This window comes from Diospyros lotus, chromosome 6 (genome assembly GCF_014633365.1).
Source record: "Diospyros lotus cultivar Yz01 chromosome 6, ASM1463336v1, whole genome shotgun sequence".
NCBI lineage: Eukaryota > Viridiplantae > Streptophyta > Magnoliopsida > Ericales > Ebenaceae > Diospyros > Diospyros lotus.
This window is the reverse complement of record NC_068343.1, coordinates 21,881,972-21,902,306: the sequence shown is the minus strand read 5'-3', so window position 1 is coordinate 21,902,306 and position 20,335 is coordinate 21,881,972. Positions and strand designations below refer to the sequence as shown.

The 20,335-nt window shown below is 33.9% G+C and overlaps 2 protein-coding genes across 2 annotated transcripts; one reads left to right on the top strand and one right to left on the bottom strand.

The window, feature by feature from the left end:
• Positions 1 to 5,515: 5,515 nt before the first annotated feature.
• On the bottom strand, positions 5,516 to 7,088 carry LOC127804393 (glucan endo-1,3-beta-glucosidase 8-like). Its single transcript, XM_052341254.1, has 2 exons — positions 6,742 to 7,088; positions 5,516 to 6,635 (listed from the first exon to the last, which is right to left on the bottom strand). The coding sequence occupies exons 1-2, from the start codon at positions 7,086 to 7,088 to the stop codon at positions 5,525 to 5,527; spliced, it is 1,458 nt and encodes a 485-aa protein (XP_052197214.1). The 3' UTR covers positions 5,516 to 5,524.
• Positions 7,089 to 18,350: 11,262 nt separating this feature from the next.
• On the top strand, positions 18,351 to 20,124 carry LOC127804392 (uncharacterized). The gene is made up of 4 exons (XM_052341252.1): positions 18,351 to 18,368; positions 19,381 to 19,437; positions 19,587 to 19,685; positions 19,783 to 20,124. The coding sequence occupies exons 1-4, from the start codon at positions 18,351 to 18,353 to the stop codon at positions 20,017 to 20,019; spliced, it is 411 nt and encodes a 136-aa protein (XP_052197212.1). The 3' UTR covers positions 20,020 to 20,124.
• The last annotated feature ends 211 nt before the right edge of the window (positions 20,125 to 20,335 follow it).

Below are 20,335 nucleotides of genomic sequence, written 5' to 3'. Positions count from 1 at the left end.
TTGATCGATGCATTGCAGCTCTGAAGTTCAAATGGCTGATATACTGACCAAGGCACTACCAAGAACCAGATTTGAACAGCTAAGATTGATGCTTGGAGTTAGCAGCAAACTTGCCAAGGAGGAGTGATGGTGCTGTGACAAGCTTGCTGTCATTGTAGGAAAAATCTTTTTGATTAAACTAGATGTATCTAGATACTTTTGATAAGTTATGAAGTTTAATTTAAGCTTATTTTTTTGTAAAATGAGTGAATGACCTTAATTTAAGCTGCATGTCTGCAAATAGGAGTTGGTAGAGTTGGTAATGTATTTGATGTCTTGGCTGTAATCTCTATAAGTATGGTTTTGAATTAAAAGAAATCAGCTCTTCCAAGTATGGTTTTGAATCAAAAGAAATCATCTCTTCCAGCCATTGTGTTCTGTTTTTTCTCTACGTCAAAACCAACAATTCTACTCAAAAAAACTTTCAAGGTCTACCTAATCTAAGAATTCTTTAGCTTCCATGTTTTTCATCAAATTCTGAATATGCACTTGGACACCACCTTTTTTAAATTTTGTAAGGCACATACAATACTATCTTTTGATCTTTGGAATTTTGTAAGGCGCCAATCTGTTTGGATTTTGGAATTCTAAAATATACACACACCTCTCATTACCAAGGTCTGTCTTTGTCACTCAAACTATCATTTTTAGCTTTAGAAAGCTAATTAATTTTGTTCCCTCCCTTTCCCCTCCCTCTCTACCAACACTATAAAATTCACTATCACCGTCATTGCTTTGATTTTGAAGATTTCATAACTTATGTAACAAGTTAAGGTTGCGTTCTCTTTGTTTTTCAATTTTTAATTTTAAGTTTTGAATTCATTTTCAATTTTTTGTTTTGATAGTCTATTTTTGGAAAATTGAAAACGCGTTCTCTTTGTCATTTTGAAAAACTATTTCTCAAAACAGAAAATTAGAAAATGCGTTCTCTTTGAAATTTTGAAAATAATTTTTTAATAATATTTTATTCAATAAATTTGATTATTCAGTAAATTATAAATATTCAATGTTAATATATTATTAAAAAATATATACATTTTAAAGTTAATAAATTTTGTAATATTTTTCCTATTATAATAATAAAATATAAATAAATAAATGTGTTTTGAGTTTTGAGTTTGTTTTGGATGAAAACACTCAAAACAACTTTTTGTTATTTTGAGTTTTCTTTATAAATATTTTTTTATTTTCAAAAATATATTTTTAAAAACTGTAAAGAGAACGCGGTTTCATTATTTTAGAAAATTGAAAACTAAAAATGATTTGAAAACAATAAAGAGAACGCAGCCTAAGTTTTTAAATTATTTTTCTAATTCTTCAAACATCACAATAGTGAGATACCTATCTTTACGACCTCTATTTCCTCTTTACTTTCTTGCAGTCATTATCTCTCAAATCAATTTTGTCTTATGCCAATTGCAATTTGACACAATAAGGATAGGAAAATAGCTGAAAAAAAAAAAGAATAATGTAGTGTCGAAACAATGGACAACGAATAAACCATTGAAACAATTAAAATCACACATTTTCAAACCTAGAACTAGAATAGCAAAATAACAATAGCTTCTTGCTAGCCTTTCGCCTCTATGTTGGTGATGGAGGGATTAGTAGGCACTACATGGTTGAATCCTCAAAACCCAAACCTCCAAATCTTCAAAATTCTAGTAGGTTTGAAGCTAAAACTCTACAGAATTTTTCTTCCACATGCTGAAAAAGTCTGTAAAATGGCTGAAAAACTCTTTATTTATACCAATCCTCAAGCTTCCAAAAGAAGCCTAACTCCTATTTTTCAAATAACTCTCCTAAAAGTCACTAATCTTTTGAGAATCCCAACAAAACCCTTGTTCTTGCAAAAAGACACCCCAAAATTACAAAAAGGACTCCAAAACTTATCTACACCAAATATACCCCAAAAGCTGAAAATTACCAAACCACTCCTAACACCCAATTAAAAAAAAACATATGAAAAATATAATTTATGTGCAGGTTTGCATCAGTAATTGAAAGGCCACTAAGATTTCTAGTTGCAATAGCTTCCTTGAAAATTAAGAATAAAATTACGTACAAAAGTAATCCTTTCCATACCCTTGCAAAATAAGAACCTCTCATGGTTGAGAAAGAACAATTGCTGAAGCAAATAAAGATTTAAATCCTTCAAAAACATTTTAAATTTGAAAAGGCCTGTGACTTATCTCATATTGATGCTAAAGTGGATATGCCATAATGACTTAAGCAATGGCTTGATGCAATACATGCAAGAATAACATGACCCCATAATCCGTTGGCCCCTAGAGATCAAATGCGACAAGGAATAAATAAATTCAAGTGAAATAAATATCATAGGATAAATAACACTCGATACTCTTACGTTTTGACAAAAAGATATGAACACTTTTTGACATTTCAAAAATAATAGAGATTTACCTTGAAGTTTATTGAGCATGCAACACTTTCCCCCTACCATAAAGAAACGATTGCTAATTTTTTATAGATACCCAAAATATTATTAAGCACAACCGTACATGATTAGAAGTCTTTTGATAAAGTCCAAAATTTGAAGTCAAAAGCAACTCAACATTTGTAGGACTAGTCTTAAGACAGACTAAAAACAATGAGCTTCACAAACTTGCCAACAAAGGTTAGACGTGTGTATGAATTGCAATAGATGTTCGAATGGAGGCAATATACTTGGAAAAGTTTAGCTTGAAACTCTTATGCGTCCATAAGGCAACCTTTAGATGTCCAAACAAGTAAGTTGGGATAAAATTCAAATGATTGAGAGTGTGTCTCAGGCTTCCGAACAAGGATACATCTATGGAAAGGCCTATAGATGTTTTAGAGAAAAGGGAGAGAGCTTTTAATAAGTATCCTCGCAATGCTCAAACAACTGTGCTCAAATATTTTTCAAATATCTGAACTAAGGCAATGAACACTAAGAATGAAGTCAAGCAACGATTTGAACATCTGAAGGTATATATATTCTCAAAAGTTCAAACGACGCATAAGTTGTACTTTATTGTCAAAATGTTTACTTTCACTTATCATATCTAATCTTATTACATAAAATTGCTCGGGGCTTGCCCGATACAGCTCGAAGTCAAGCTTTAATTTATATAAATGGGTGAGTACAAGGGACCTATATAAATATCATAGGTAAGGATGTATATATATGCGTGTATATGTATGTAATAAAGTATAGAAATATATGAATAGTTTGTGTACTAGCTGAATGGAGGGACAAAGTGTAGCTTTCTTGATTGCCTTTTCTGTTGCTTTCTTTCAGCAGGAATTAAGTGGGTGTGCCATCAATTTAGCAAAGAGGTGGCCCACAGATTGGATCAAATGAATTATTATAATCTCTTAAAACTTGATCTTGTGGCACCAATTAATTAAGCGAACAGTTAAGAGTCGACTAAGTTGCATAAATAGAAATTGCATTGTAATTAATAGTGAGTCAATTGCTAAAGGAATTAATGGCAAATTCAAAGTTGCTTGTAGTTAGTGAGTGGATAATCATGATTCTTTCGACTTCTCAAAGACATTACGTGTTAGTTATTTAACAATTTGTGAGACAAGTTGTGTGGATAAAAGGAAGAATGAAATGTAAGTTAGTTGCAACCAAAACAAGAAGCAAGCTAAAACAAGAAAACAGTTAGGACAACCTGATTGTCTTAATGTAGCTATTCGGATCAGTCACTTGAGTGCCCAACAGATTCAAAGAAATAAGTAGTTTCAAACCAAAGAAAGGTTGATAAATTCAACGTGAGACCATGAGAGGTCGAATCGCTTTCGAAAATGTGGGGTTAGGGTGACATAATAGGCTTGAAAAAGAAATTATTTAAAAAAGAAATCATCCTGCTACTTCTCGTATCAGGATCACTGGGTTAAGGGTTCGAAACGTGCATGTCCTTCTATCATCCCATGTTGCCCCATAAGAGCCGCCCCTTACACCAAACACTAACCATACATACAATTGTTCATGTCAAAGATGATTTTGTAATTATTGTTTGGCATGCATTTTCGCCCCACCTATAGACATATACATGTGGAAAAGACTTAGAAATGATCCAGAATGCCTCTTACATTATTTTTGCCAATCTTTATAATGTCACATCATCAAGGACTAGTCTATTGCCGGTCTCCGACAATCTTATGTGTTATTTGACTTGGGTCTCATTGGGGGGAGGGTCTCCGACAATCTTATGTGTTATTTGACTTGGCTCTCATTGGGGGGAGGGTTGCACTGGGTAGGACGACGTCACGGGGGGTGGGGCAACTCTCGCAGCAGGGGGAGTGTTGGGGTGGGGTGGAGCTCACATCGAGCAACATAAGATTGCGCGACATGGCTAATATATCAATTTCAATGTTATATCACCACTAGTTCTCATTAGTGAGGCATAATTGGAGTTATTAAAGTGAATGATCACTATAACAAACCCCTCACTAGTTATATAAATTGCATTAGTTGGTTGGTGTATTGGAATGAAGTTCAAGGAAAAGAAAAGATGGTGCTATTTATTATGACTCTAGTTAAGGGAGTGATTATATATTTTAATAGTTTTAAGTTTTTTTTCTTTATAATCATTATGCAAATGGTATGGGTACATAACTCTAAACTAATACAGATTAGCAAACCAAATCCTAATTCAAGCATTAGAGCAAAAGCACTAACCTAAGGCTGTGATGATGAGAGCTCAATCAACTAGGTGTTTTAATAATAATCTACAAGAAAGAATATTGGACCATACCACCCAAATCCGGCATTTGGCCCAATCTAGCCCTATCTTGGCCCATGGACTAATCAAGCTTCGTCCTGGCCCAATCTTGGCCTTGGCTCAACTCTAACCCTATGTTAGTCTACAACAGCATCATTATAATCACATGCCTGCTCAAAATTTTATTTTCATTAATGGTAGATCTCATCCTTATTAATGGCGGATTCCATCCATATTAATGAAAATCTCATCAGCACCATGCCACCGTCAAAAAGTCCTCCCAACGCTGGATATCTAATCCTATCACTCTGCAAACGCACCACACAAGCATACAGGAGGACTTCTCCTCCTTCTATATAAGTCAGCTCTCCTCAAAATCAAAGTATGTTCTTCTCTGTTCTATTGATACTCTGTCATTTTATTTTTTTATTTATTTGAACGCCGCAGTGCTTGTAGGTACCAACCCCCCCCCCCCCCCCCCTCTTAGAGCCCATCTCTTGCCGTTGCAAGTCTCCATCCAACCATCCCTTTGGGCCGAAAGCAACAAATATTTATAAGTTATTTAAACTATATCATTTCTTTATGAAGTGTTACTATTATTATTATTTTTTTTTCTCTCTTTAAATGCATCATTAGGTGTATTATATATTTTAGGAGATGATTCATAAAAATATGTAAACACATATAAATAGTTAAAACAACTAGTCATATAATTAACTTGTAAGTAAATAATGTAAATGTCTCTATATCTCGCCATGATAACCAGATAGTTAAACCAAAGCCAGGAGGAAGAACAAGACAATCAACCCAAAAAAACTGGCGCTTGCTACAGATAAATGAGCATGGAGTCTAATTCCACCGCTCTGAATCTGAATTGGAAACAGGCAAGAACCAGTGGAGGCATTCACAGTGGTGATGGTGGCCAACCCTTCAAAAACGCAGGCTTCCACGTCTTGATCGTTCATTTGAAAATACATATTGAAAGCATAGGAAATGTTCCCGATCAAATCCAATTTGTTGCAAGAAGATCCATAAACCAGAGCGGTGCAATCGGAGTAGGCGCAAGCATATTCCACGTTCCTCCCCGTGAAGTTCATAATCTTCACGTCCCTATTGAAGACGCACCATTTCTTCTCCTGGTATTGGACGTTCTTAGCGCCGATGGGCATCTTTTCCCGGCCTTGCCCGGTGAAGTCGATCGGGAACTTGGGCTGCCCGTCGTACCGAAAAATGCCCCAGTGGCGCTCGAAGCCTCCCGGAGCAACGCTCTTCTGGTCCTCGTCCATTAGGGCGAAAAGGTAGACCTCCAAGTGCCCCGGTCGGAGCGGCGTCCCCTTGTTGGCGGCCATTTTCTTGAGGAAACCTTGGTAGAACCTCTCAGCCATTGAGACATTGGCGTTGATGTCGCCGTCAGTGGGCCAGCCGGCTTCACCAACCATGATCCCCAAGTTAGGCGCTCCGGCTTTGGCCATGGACCAAGCAAGAGTGTCAAGGTTGGCATCAAACATGTTTTCGTAGGCGTTGCCCTTGTCTACGATGGGCTTGGAGCGGCCGTCAAAGAAGGCGTACTCGATCGGGAAGTGTTTGTTTTGGTAAAGGCTGAGGAAGGGGTAGATGTTGACGAGGAAGAAGGAGTTTTGGTCGTCGAGCCATTTGACGATGTCGACCATCTCAGACTTTACATCGGCGCGAAAGTCGCCGTTGGAGGGGAGGCCGGAGGAAGAGTGGTAGACGTCGGCATTCATGGGCGTGGTGACCTTGATTTGGCTGTGGCCGGCCTCTTTGAGGGCTCTCTGCACGTTCTTCATTGCCGGGAGAGTAGTCTTCACGTATGAGCCATTATAGCTGGTCAAGAATGGCTCGTTCCCGACAGCCACCATCCTGCATGCATGCCAATAATAAATTTCCATGAAAGTTGACATTCTTTCTATTCACAAAAGTTCTACAACAAATCAACAATGAGATCCATTAATTTAATTCATCTTACTTTATATTGACACCTCCATCGTACATGTGCTTGGTGATGTTCCTCTTCACCCAATCCACCGCCTTGTCATAGTCCTTGCTTATTTTGTCGAGGGCTTCATTGGGGATCCCGACCACGACCTCGATGCCGGTGCCAGCGAACGCTCGAACGATCCACGGATCGGCATCGAAGAGCTTCACTTTGTGGACTCCGTTGTCTTTGAGCATCTGGACGACGATATCTGGGGGAAGCGGGTGCGTGCATTGCGAACCCCAATTCACGCCGAGAGCCTCTACTACGTTGGTCGCCGCCGCCAGCAAGAACACCGTCGAGCAGACCCATAATAGGATCGCCGACGCACGGGCCATTGGATATATATATTATATATATATATATGGTTCGAGCGATCGGGGCTGGCTGCGGAGGCCGAAACCAGGAGGAGATTGGGAGGGAATTGTAGGTTTCTTAGAATGGGAGATGAGGAGACTGGGAGGGATTGATGGAATTGCGCAAGTTTAGAGAGGAATGGTGATCCAGAATTTTTGTTGAGGTGCCTTCCCCATCAAATTTAGCCTTCTAATTTTAGTCACATTCAAATTCACCAAAATTTTACTAAAATAATTTCCTTGTGTGTTATTTTTCTGTCTCACATTAGAGATGAATTTAGAGACAAAAATATTTCAAACGAATTTAAAGACAGAAAAAAATCGTCTCTAATATGAGACAGACTTAGAGACGAAAAATAATCCCTCTCTAATTTGAGAAAGATTTAGAGATTGAAGTTAATCCCTCTCAAATTGAGACAGATTTAGAGATGAAAAAAAAACATTGTCTCTAATTTGAGACAAAAAAAATTCTGTCTCTAAAATTCGTCTCAAATTTAAGACGAATTTCAAGACGAAAATTAATCTGCCTCAAATTAGAGACCACAAATTTTTTTCATCTCTAAATCCAACTCAATTTGAGAGGGATTTTCAGACGAAATTTTTTTTATCTCAAATTAGGGACAATTTTTTTATCTCAAAATCCATCTCAATTTGAGATGGATTTTGGAGACAAAAACTAATCTATCTCAATTTGAGACGGATGCAGGAACGGATTTTTTTCCATCTCTAAATCCATCTCAATTTGAGAGAGATTTTAAGATGAAAATTTTTTCGTTTCAAATTAGAGACGGATTTTTTTTGTCTCAAAATCTATCTCAATTTGAGAGAGATTTTGGAAACGGAAATTAATTCATCTCAAATTAAAGAATAATTTTTTTTGTCTCAAAATCTGTCTCAATTTGAGAGGAATTTTGAAAACGAAAATTAATCCGTCTCAATTTGTGACGGATACTTTTCCGTCTCAAAATCCCTCCCAAATTAAGATGGATTTTGAGGAAGAAATTTTTCTCCCTCTCAAATTTATATAGTGTAAAATTAATTTATAAAATGTAAAATATTAATTTATAAAATGTAAAATTTTTATTTATAGATATAAAAATTAAATTCTAAACATATAAATTAATATATTTCATGTGCATAAAATATAAAATAAAGTATATATACATGTAAACTAATATATATAAAAATTTATAAATTAAAAAATATATTAAATGTATAATAATTAACTATTTCTAACGGTTATTAAATATATACAAAATAATCGCACTATTTGTAATAGTTATTAACATTCTTAATTATAGCAAAATTTATTTATTTAATAATAATAAATTAAATTTAGCCACGGCAAAATTTTAAAAAATGTATAAAAAAATTAAAAATATATATTAACTCTTCTTTTTATTTTTTAATCAATTAATTTATTTCAATTAATTTATTCCATTATTTTTTATTTTAATATTAAAATTTAATTTAATTTTTTAAATAATTATCCACACAATTGGTAATAAACAAACACTATAAATGTTATATAATAATTAACTATAAGATCGAGGGTATGATGAAAATATAAAAGATCATCTGGGAATGACCACTAGCTGCTGCTAGTTTTCACTCGGTAAGGTTGCGAACTAGTCTCTTAGAAATAAGGAAATGACATATTTTCTTCTTGGATGACTAGATTTTCAAAATTCTAATTAGGGTTTGGATCATTCACGAGGAAATATCCATTGTCATAATATGTGTTTGAATTGGTTTCTAGGTGAAACCAATTTTGAACATTGAAGGGGTTTGCATAAGAGTTTGCAAATAGTAATTTCTCCGATGAAATTAAAGATTGATGACCTGTTGTTGGAGGGCAAAAATATAGGATACACGGCCGTAAATAGGATCTTGAAGCCTACCTTGAACTTCATACAATAGTGTAGCGGCAGCCCCATAACGGTCACTTACTGAAAGCTAAGTTGGGAGCTTGGAGGCATTATTGGCACCAAAAATCATGTGAATGGCTACAAAATTAGTAGGTCCTTCTTCATGACAAAGGTAAGAGACAAAGACGCACAATTGGGTACATCTTTTTACAGGTATAAAGTATTGAATCGACTATAGGGAATGCCTCAGAGTGTAATTGTCTAAGAAAACAAATATGGTCTCGACGAGCATCCTGAGATAGAATTTATGGTATTAAAAGAAATCAGAATGGAGACAATTTTCGATACAGCTAAAATACAGCTTTGATTCAGGCTGAAAAACTGAATCATCGTAAGGGACTCCCGGAAAATCAATGAAACTCTAATGGGGCTCCGATTTTTCATAAGGATTAACCCTGAAGTAGTTTCGAGACGAAACAAAAGTCTAGTAATGGCACATGGACGAAATTGTCCTTATCAAGTAAACCATGAGTTATTAATTTTGAATTTTTAGTATCATAATGCAAATTAATTTGATGTTTAAAGGTTTAATTTGCAGATAGGGAATTTCACAGGTGAAATGGAGACAAAAATTGAGATTAAAATGTGTAAATTTTTTATTATTGATGTAATACATAGTGTCATATATATATATATATATATAGACGGCTTTGAGCATGAGAGTGAGATTGATATGCATTCAAAGGTAAGATAAGGGAATAAGACGTTAAAGTACTCAAAATATAACATTCATTGCATATATTCAATACATTTACAAGAGACCAACCATGAGGTAGTACAAAAAAAAAAAAAAAAAGTCAAACCATAGAAACTGATAATATTGTCGAAGTGTCGACGATGGTTGTCGTCTCAGAATAGGCTCTGGCTACTGCTAGTATCAATAGGGTAAAGTACGGGAGTAGTCTTTGAGAAACTAAAGAATAGGGTATTTTCTAAAAATGAAATTGGATTGGATTGTGTGCGGAGCTAAATTGGATAAGGTTGAGGATATTATTTACTTGATAAACACACGTCCACGCAACATGCTACTTAAAATGAAATTAAGTGGGCACATGTCATGATGAATAAAAGAAGGTAAGTGGTTGGCATTGATAATTGCCATTTATGTTGATCACATGGCACGCTCCAATGCATGGTCACTGCCTGCTGGATGGCTTTACACCTTAAAAAACACTTCAAATAATGGTAATAAACAAACACTACAAATGTTATTCCATTATTTTTTATTTTATTATTAAAATTTTAATTTATTTTTTAAAAAAATTATCCACATAATTGGTAATAAAAAAACACTATAAATGTTATATAATAATTAACTATAATATCGAGGGTATGATGAAATGTCAGGTGATAATTAAGAGCTGATATTTTTACATCGAATTGATGAATTATTAAATAGTTGCAAGAGACTGAGATATTTTATGATCAATATGCAATCGAGGGTAAGACAAGAGAATGAGACGTTAAAATACTCAAAATATAATATTTATTATATATGTTCAATACAGTTACAGGAGATCAAGCCATATAATTACTCAAAAGAAAAAGTGAAACCATAGAACTGATAATGTTGCCGATGTTTAGTGACAACGATGGTTGCCAAACACAACGGATCCTAGCTTATCGATGTCATCCTGGAGTGGCATCTAGCTACTGCTAGTGTTATCAAGGTAAGGTAGAGAAGTGGTCTCGGGGAAACTAGGGAGCGAGGCACTTTCTGGAATGATAGGAAGATCAGGGCTCCAGTTTGGGTTTATATCAGGTTGTGGAACAGGTTGAGGATGTGCAAAATAATGTGCGAATAGTGAATTCTGCAATAGAGTTTGATAAGTTTGTATATTACTAACCTGTTGTTGAAGGGCAAGAATATGAGATACAGAACCATAGACAGGATCCTGAATCCGGGCTTGAGCTTCAAATAAGAGTGTCATAGCAGCTCTAAGCCAGTCACTTACAAGAAGATGGGCCAGGAGGATGGAGGTATTTCTGGCACCAAAAATGTGGTGGATGGCAGTAAAATAAGTGGATCCTTCCTCATGACAGAAATAAGGAGCAAAGATGCACAGTAGGGTACATTGTATTCTCAAAACTCTACAGGCACCGCATCGAAACGAGTCGAACCTTGGCATGATAGATCTGAGTTCTGGCTAAATCTAAGTAAATCAGGTATGAGTTAGATCTAATTGGATGGATCGAATCAAATATGAGTCAGATCTAATTGGATGGGTCGAATTAGATATGAATCAGATCTAATTGGGTGGGTCAAACCTAAATCGGGTCGGGCCGACCTAGATCTAACTTCAGATCCGGCAACAACAGGCAACGGCGTTGATGGCTGGTGGAGGTGGCGATGGTCGTGGTGCAGATCTGGAAGATGCGCAGTGCAGACCGAGAGCGACCGGTGGATCTAAAAGGTGCGCGGTGCAAACCGAGAAGAGTCAAGTGGTGATTGTTGGTTGTCGGTGCAGATCTAAGAGGTGGCAACAGTGGACCTGGGTGCAAAGCAACAACGGCGGTGTAGATCTGGAAGGTGCGTGGCTACCGGTGGATCTGGAAGGCGGTGCAGAGAAGAAGGAAGGAGGAAGAAGAAGAAAGAATGAGGGGGGAAAAATAAGGAAAAGAAAGTATTAAATAAATATTTTAAATAATTAATATTATTATATAATTAAAGTTATTATTAATTATTATATATTATATTATTTATATATATGTATTATATATTATATAATATATTATATATACGTATAGAGACTAATTTTTGGAAATTACTTTTTATATTATTGGCAATAATGATTGGGTGTAGTCCAAGGTCCTACACTCCCATGCTTTACTGTCTGACTATTATTTTTGTATCTTTTGTTCTAAAATTAAAACTCATCACTCACCTCTTCTACCTCGTTCTCTCTCTCTTTCTCTCTGTAAATTCAAATTTGAGATTGATTTTTTTTCATCTCTAAATTTCATCTCAAATGTGAAATTTTGAAATTAATCTGTCTCTAAATTTCCATCTCAAATGTAAAATTTTTATCTATAAATATATGAGTAATGTTATGTTAATTTATTAAATATATACAAAATGATATATGAGTAATGTTATCTATAATAATAATATATTTAATATGTAAAGTTATATAATATATAACATAAAATATAATATTATTAAATAAAAATAAGAAAGAGGCAGGAATCTCCCCGCCTCTTTGCTCATCATTATGACCAAAATCATCATTACTCTCTTTGCTCATCATTATTCTCTCTCTTTTTTTGTTCTTTTTGCCTTCACATTTTTTCTTCTTATAAACAAATTTGAAGAAATTAATTGATTACACTATAGTATGTGGGTTTCCACTTCATGCTGCTCATCTCATGGGGATAATAACAATACTCAATTGCATTGGGCGGGCGGACAAATTACATTGGGTTGCCTTCTACCTCTCTTTCTCTCTTTCTTTCTCTCTGTGGACTCACCCTCGTTGCTCTCTCTCTCTCTCTCTCTCTCTCTCTCTCTCTCACCCATCCGTCGTCACCTCTGTCTCCAGCTTTGCTGACCGACTTTCAGGTACTCTCTTCCTCATCCATAATTTCATTTGTTCCCTAGATTTTTCTAATCTTATAATAAAAACTAGGCATAACTTAGAGACTATCTTAGGAATTTTTCTAATCTTAATTACAAGTGCTCTTATTCATCAGTTAATTATTTATGTGGTGGCTACACACACACACACATATATATATATATATATATATTAAAATTCATGGATATATACCCAAGCAATTAATCAATTAATTAGCAATTGTAATTTAGTGTAGAGAATGATACTATCATACATTCAAGTGCAACACATTATGTATTGTGATTCCCGGGTTTGTATACAGCTCATTGATAGATGAATATTAATCATCCTAATTAGGTGAAGCTTAATTATTTAGTACAATAAAAAAAAAGTTCTTCCGTTGTTTCTTTCTTTCTATTTTTTTTCTTTTTTTTCTCTCCCTTCTTGCCTTTAAATTAATTGAACTATTTGAGATAACTAGAAGTAACCAATTTGCTCTTGTTAAAATTCGCTTCAAATTTAAGAGAATGATTAATTGAACCATATATCCTTGTTATTTTCCTTATGTTATGTAATCTGTAACTAGAATTGATGAAAGAAAAAAGAAAAAAAAATGCATCCATGAGTAATTAATCATGGATCTGGAAGTTTTTCGGTGTTTGTGCGTGCAGGAAAAGCGCAAAAAATAATGGAGGAGGAAGAAGGAGGAGAAAAAAAATAAGGAAAAAAAAAGAAAATATTAAATAAATATTTTAAATAATTAACATTATTATATAATTAAAGTTATTATTAATTATATTATATTATATTATTTATATATATGTATTATATATTATATATACATATATTATTACATATATGATTATTATTATTATTATTAGAGTGAAGATTATAATTAACTCATCTAGATGATATGGGAGTTATGATGGGGGTGGCTCGATCCAAGAGTGCATTCATATAGATATGATGATGATAGCAGTATATATATATATAGCCACATATAGTTACATCATGATGATGCAGATCATAACCCCAACATTAATTAATCTTAGTATTCTTAATTACATATATATTTATATATTATATGTATAGAAATTATAATTAATCTTAATATTCTTAATTTCATATAATTAAGTGGTCACACTTGTTGGCTCTCACATAACAAATGAATATCTAGTAATATCCACTAACACATGAGAGGTGACACCATAAATTAGTATTATCTACTATGTTTATATAATAATAGAGTAATGCTACATTCCCTCTTTTGGGCTACCCATGTAATTTATTAAGTTACAAAAATTTAATATCACTAATAGAGAACATGTATTATAAATATATTATTATTTAATTTTATAATTTAAATATTTAATTAATTTGATGTGTTTAATTAATGAGATAAAGAGAGAAAAGTTAATTAGATGTGTTTAATTAATGAAATAGATAGAGGGTGCTGGTGAGAGCAAGAAAGGGAAATGTTGGTTGAACTAATAACTAAATCAACCCAAGTAATTATTTTGGGTTCTAAGATAAGTTTGCCACATTAACCATAGGGGTTGAGAGTTTCGATGTGGACTAAGAATTTATGCGAATCTGTTGCCCGTATTCATGTTGGCCCGCGATTGTCACTCCTTATAATCTTCCTCCATGGATGTGCATGCGACAAAAGTATTTGTTTCTTACAATAATCATCCCTGGTCCTCACAATCCGAAATCCAAAATAGATGTGTTCCTATAACCTCTCATAGACGAGTTAAAAATGTTATGGGATATTGGTGTGCCAACATATGATATTTCACTAAAACAAAACTTTCAAATGAAGGCTGCCCTGATGTGGACTGTTAATGACTTCCCCCTATGGCATGTTATTAGGTTGGATGACTGCAAGTAAGTTAGCATACATGTATTGCATGGAGAATTCAAAAGCATTCATGCTTAAGCATGATCAGAAGACATCATTTTTTGATTGTCATCAAATGTTTTTGCCCATGAATCAGTCGTTTCGAAGGAACCGAGATGCTTTTGTTTAAGAATAAGGTTGAGAAATGTAGGCCTCCACCACGTTTGAGTGGTGATGACATATGGGGTCGAGTTTGGGCATTGCTAGAAATAACTCAAACAGGTCCAATTCGAAAGCAAGGCTACGAGACATACCACAATTGGACAAGGAAAAGCATTTTTTTTGGGAGTTGTCATATTGAAAAAAAATCTCATTCGCCACAATTTGGATGTAATGCATATTGAGAAAAACATATTTGATAATATTTTTAACACCGTGATGGATGTCAAGGGCAAGACAAAGGACAATATTAAGGCTATGCTGGACATAAAAGAGTATTATCGACGTAAAGAACTTGAGTTAGTGGCACAAGACAATGGCAAGTACTTAAAGCCAAAGGCCAGATATGCTCTCGACGTTGAACAAATGAGAGCAATGTGAGAATGGGTATATCAATTAAAACTTCTTGATAGGTATGCATCTGATTTGGCTCGTTGTGTAGACATGCAAAAAGCAAAGTTGCATGGCATGAAAAGCCATGATTGTCATGTTTTCATGGAACGCCTCCTCCCAATTGCACTAAGAGCACTCCCAAACCCTATATGGAAGCCTCTAGTAGAGTTGAGTCAATTCTTTAGGGAATTGTGTTCTTTAAGTCTTAGGGTCGATAAGCTATAAATAATGGAGAAAAACATTAAGGGGCGTTTGGTACAAGAGAAATTTTAAGATTCCTGGGAATGTTAGGTTGAGAATCTGTATTCTCATGTTTGGTACAACTTTTTTATAAAAAGAATCCTGGGAAATAGAATTACCGGGAATAATTTTTAAGCAAGTTTCCCACAAAAAGATTTCCATAGGGGGGGTTGGGAATCCAAGTTTCCCATGGACTTGGGAATGTTTTTAACAAATAAAAAGACTAAAACACCCCTTACCCTTTTATAATCCCATACAAATATATTATATATATTATATATATATGTAATATATTTATATTAAATATATTATATATACATATATGTATATATATATTATATATTAAATATAAAAATATATTATAATATATTTATATTATTTATTATAAAATATTATACATATTAAAGTAGATATTCATACAAACATATATATTATGTATATTATATATATATACACATGCATATATATATATATATACATAATGTGTAAAAAAATAATATTTTTTTTATTTTTTAAAAATATTGTGAGTCTCAATATTTTATATAGTAGAAGAAATTTATCATTTTTAAATAAAAAATTAAATTAGGATAATTTTGGAAAAAGAACATGAATTCTCAAGAATGTTAACATTCCTGGGAATGTTAAATTGGAAATCTGTATTCCCATGTTTGGTACAACTTTTTTATAAAAAGAATCATGGGAAATAGGATTCCCGAGAATGATTTTTAAGCAACTTTCCCATAAAAAGATTTTCATGGGGGGGTTGGGAATCCAAGTTTCCTATGAACTTGGGAATGTTTTTAACATATAAAAAGACTAAAGCACCATTTACCCTTTTATAACTTCATACAAACATATTATATATTAAATATATTATAATATATTTATATTATTTATTATAAAATATTATATATATTAAAGTAGATATTCATACAAACATATATATTATGTATATATATTATATATATACACATGCATATATATACATAATATGTAAAAAAATAATTTTTATTTTATTTTCTAAAAATATTGTGGGTCCCAATATTTTATATAGTAGAGAAATTTATTATTTAAAAAAATTAAATAAGGGTAATTTTGAAAAAAGAACATGAATTCCCAAAAATGTTACATTTAAACCAAACATAGGAATGTAAGATTTTTAGAAAAGAATACTCAACATTCCTAAGAATGTTTAAATCTATCCAAACATAGAATTGCATAAATCCTGGGAATCAAAGATTTCCAAGAACATTCCCAAGAATCATGAATCCCAGGAATTTAAAAACTTCTCCCGTACCAAACGCCCCCTAAGATAACCATTTGCAAGTTGGAGCAAATTTTCCCACTTGGGTTCTTTAACTCAATGGAGCACTTACCTATACATCTAGCTTATAAGGCACGTGTTGGCGGCCTAGTGCACTATCATTGGATGTATCCTTTTTTATGTGACTTATAAACTTGAGTTAATATATTTTTATTTACCCAATAGGTTTTTACACACATTGAAGCGTAAAGTTAAAAATAAGGCACGTGTGGAGGGTTCCATTTGCGAGACATACATCACAGAAAAAACCTCCACTTTTTGTTCGCATTATTTTGGACCTGGTGTACAATCAAGGATCAGACGAGGTCTATAAAATGATTATGGTGTTGACTTATAGCCAAATCATTTAATTTTTTCCATCTTCAATCATTTTGGTCAACCCATCAAGTGTATACAAAGATCGATTATTGGATGATCGAGAAATAGACTGTGTCACATTGTATATTCTTCTAAATTGTGATAAGGTCCAGCTATACATTAAGTAAGTAATCACTCATATCCTTGGTATTACCAACTTTAAGTTCCTCATTTGCATGTATGATTAATATGGCCTCTATAAACGCAGTTTATTTTTGGATTCTATTAAAACGGATGCACCACACATGACTGAAATTGATGTAGATAAGAGGATAAAGGTTGATTTCCCGAAATGGTTCAAGGAATATGTAAGCCTATCTTAAATTACTGAACTTATTGTCGTTGCAAATATAAGAATTATGCCATGTATTTCATATGCGCAGGTGCATGATCCAACTAATGAGATTAATGATCAACAAATACATGACATGTCATGGGAGCCTTTGAGAATGGTGCGTACATAGCCTATGTACATCATCAATGGGTACAAGTTTCACACAGATTCATGGAGTCAAAGCAAGTCAACAAGAAACAATGGAGTTTGCACTAGAGGGTCAGTATACGGGCAACCCGAAAATGACTATTATGGTATACTTCAAGAGGTAATCCAATTGGAATACCCAGGATTACCAATCAAACAAGTGGTACTGCTTAATTGCGCATGGTTTGACCCCACTCCTAAATGTGGGACTCGAATACATCATCAATATGGAATAGTTAAGGTTCAAGCTAACATGAGGTAAAATCGGTATGATCCTTTTATACTTGCCTCTCAAGCGCATCAGGTTTATTATGCTCTGTATCCATCCCGACAACGAAATTTGGTAGACTGGTGGGTGGTCATTCGAGTTAAGGTTAGGAGCACAATTTAGGCCCTAACTATCAAGAAACCAAGGGATGCATATTATGAAGATGAGAAAATGCCAGTGTAGCCGACTGCAGTTAGAGACGAACAACTCGACACCCTTAAAGATGAAGTTGGTGAATTCGAATGGGTGGATGAGTACTCCTTCAATCAGAACCTTGCTACGGGTGATGAAGAGCTAAATGATGAAGAAGTCGAAGATGAGGACGAAGTTGAGGATGAAGATGAAGACAAAGAGGAAGAAGAGTATAATGATGAGTAGTTAGAGGACACAGAATAGCTACATAGGTGATAGTGAAAAACTGCAATCTTATCCTTACATTTAATCTGTTAATTCAAAAACACAATTTTAAACACGAGTTCATGGATATAACATAAACCATTGTTCTACATGATAAATCATATTTTATTTCGAAAGTATTTAAAAGTTATTATCACATGCCTACTAACTGTTCTTTACCTTGTATGACAGAATATGACACACAGAGGCCAGTCTATGTGACGTCATCAGTTCAAACAGAGTGATGGCGAGGACCACATTGGTACATCCTACATCCTATCTTTAGCTTATTTATTACTTTGCATGTCGAACCTCTCACAATTATTTTTTTTTGCAAGGGGACATTCATCTCCGTCAACCGATATGAGATTTGATTCCCCTAGCCCACAAACACCCCACCCTAGCTATGACAGGCCTTCTTCCACGCCCACGGCTACCCCTCAAAATCGTCACATGATACGTCCGTTAGGTTCCTGGTAAGTATTCCTTATTTTACTAATTAATTTTTACTTCAACAAAGAAATTTTCATTTTAGCACATGAGTTCACAAACATGTCTTTTAACGGATTTGATAACAATTTGTGCAAATGAGATATTTTTCGAATCATTCAAAGTAAGTTTGAGGGGTCGTACCCAAGTTGGAAAAAGACAAACCCTGCTATCAGAGAAATGTGATTTGGCGAATTTAAGATAATGTGTTGCTTTAGTATATCTATGATTGATGGTTTGCTTTAGTAATGTCTAAATTTAATTTGGTTTGCAATCAAGTGAATGATATGGTTATGACTTGTAAAAAAGTTATTCATATTAACAATAAAACAAGACTCTTGTCATTAGTAGTATAGATTTAATGGCATATTTTCATATTGTTGATAGTATGCAATATTTGAATTTTTTTTATTATATGTATCTATATTTTTTCTAATTCTTGTATCCATTTTTTTATGCTGACTGTGTCAATGCTTAAAAACATATTCTATTCGAGAATTTTTCTTAGCACGTGTATTATATGAGTGAATGGGAATATTAATTTTTTTAGCACATATTCTTGCTTTATTTTTTTTTTTTTTGTAACTTTTATTTTATCTTAACATTTCAGAAGAATTCGTCTTGGGATAGTGAATTGGAATATCAAATCAGAATTAATTTTGAAAAGACTGCCTCCGACCGTATGATAGACATATTGTTTCGTGTCTGTAAAGATTTGACTAAAAAACTAGGTTAGATGTGTCCGTCTGTATTTGAAGCCCTAAAAGTGTATTGGAATTCTGCAGAATTCAAAGACAAGTCTGAAAAGGAAAAGAAAAATCGAGCTTCAGATGTCGGGGGCAGTATGCATACTTGTGGTTCCATTCCTATGTCGGAGCATAAGAAAAAACTAATAATATTTGATATTTTTTATTATTTTTATTTTACTTAATTATTTTTTAAGAAACAACAATTTTTGCATGAACACATTTTTTTTCCTTTGCAATCGAAGCAATTTGGTCGCCCACCTACACAGGCTGAATTGTTTCTCGCAACACACAAAAAGAGAGATAGTTCAAGATTTGTTGATAGGAAGTCCGAGGATACTTATGTAAGTAAACATTATTTGTGTCTTTTTATATTATTCTATTATGGTTAACTGATATTTTGATAATACAACTTATTTCATATATCTATGATGCTTGCAGGCTGACTTCCAAACAAGACAACAAGAGGCATTATCACAGGCATCGACATTTGGCCCATCAGAAGATAATGACGCTATCCAACCCTCGCAGCCAGCTATTGACGAGAGATTAATATGGTTGGAGGTTGCGGGTGGCAAGAAAAAGGGTCATGTCTATAGGATGGGGTCAGAAGCGTACGTCATCCCTAGTTCCTACTACCTACCACTGCTGCCGCCGTCGAGCTCATTGGCAGAGTAGATTCAAGAAGTTATTAAGACAACTATTGAACCCTTTCAGAATCCCCTATTAGCACTTGAAGGTAGGTTGCCTCCCCCGCCGACATCTCCATCATCACTACCCCCGAATCCTTCGGATCATTAAAAAGAACTGTTATTTGTATGGATGATAGAATTTATTATGTATTTTTACTATTTATGGATATGTTATTAGTACGGATGATAGATTTTACGATGTATTTCTAATATTTATGGATAATGTGTATTACTCTATGGATTTATTGTATGGTATGGATGATTTCTTTAAGTTCGTGTATATGTTTATTAGATTGAATTTT

Excerpts from the sequence above, each read along its gene's own strand:
- LOC127804393 (XM_052341254.1), bottom strand. The coding sequence starts at position 7,088 with ATGGCCCGTGCGTCGGCGATCCTATTATGGGTCTGCTCGACGGTGTTC. Across the intron at positions 6,636-6,741 it reads GATGGAGGTGTCAATATAAA|GATGGTGGCTGTCGGGAACG; the intron begins GTAAGATGAATT and ends GCATGCATGCAG.
- LOC127804392 (XM_052341252.1), top strand. Across the intron at positions 19,438-19,586 it reads AGCTTCAGATGTCGGGGGCA|CAATTTGGTCGCCCACCTAC; the intron begins GTATGCATACTT and ends TTGCAATCGAAG. Across the intron at positions 19,686-19,782 it reads GGAAGTCCGAGGATACTTAT|GCTGACTTCCAAACAAGACA; the intron begins GTAAGTAAACAT and ends TGATGCTTGCAG.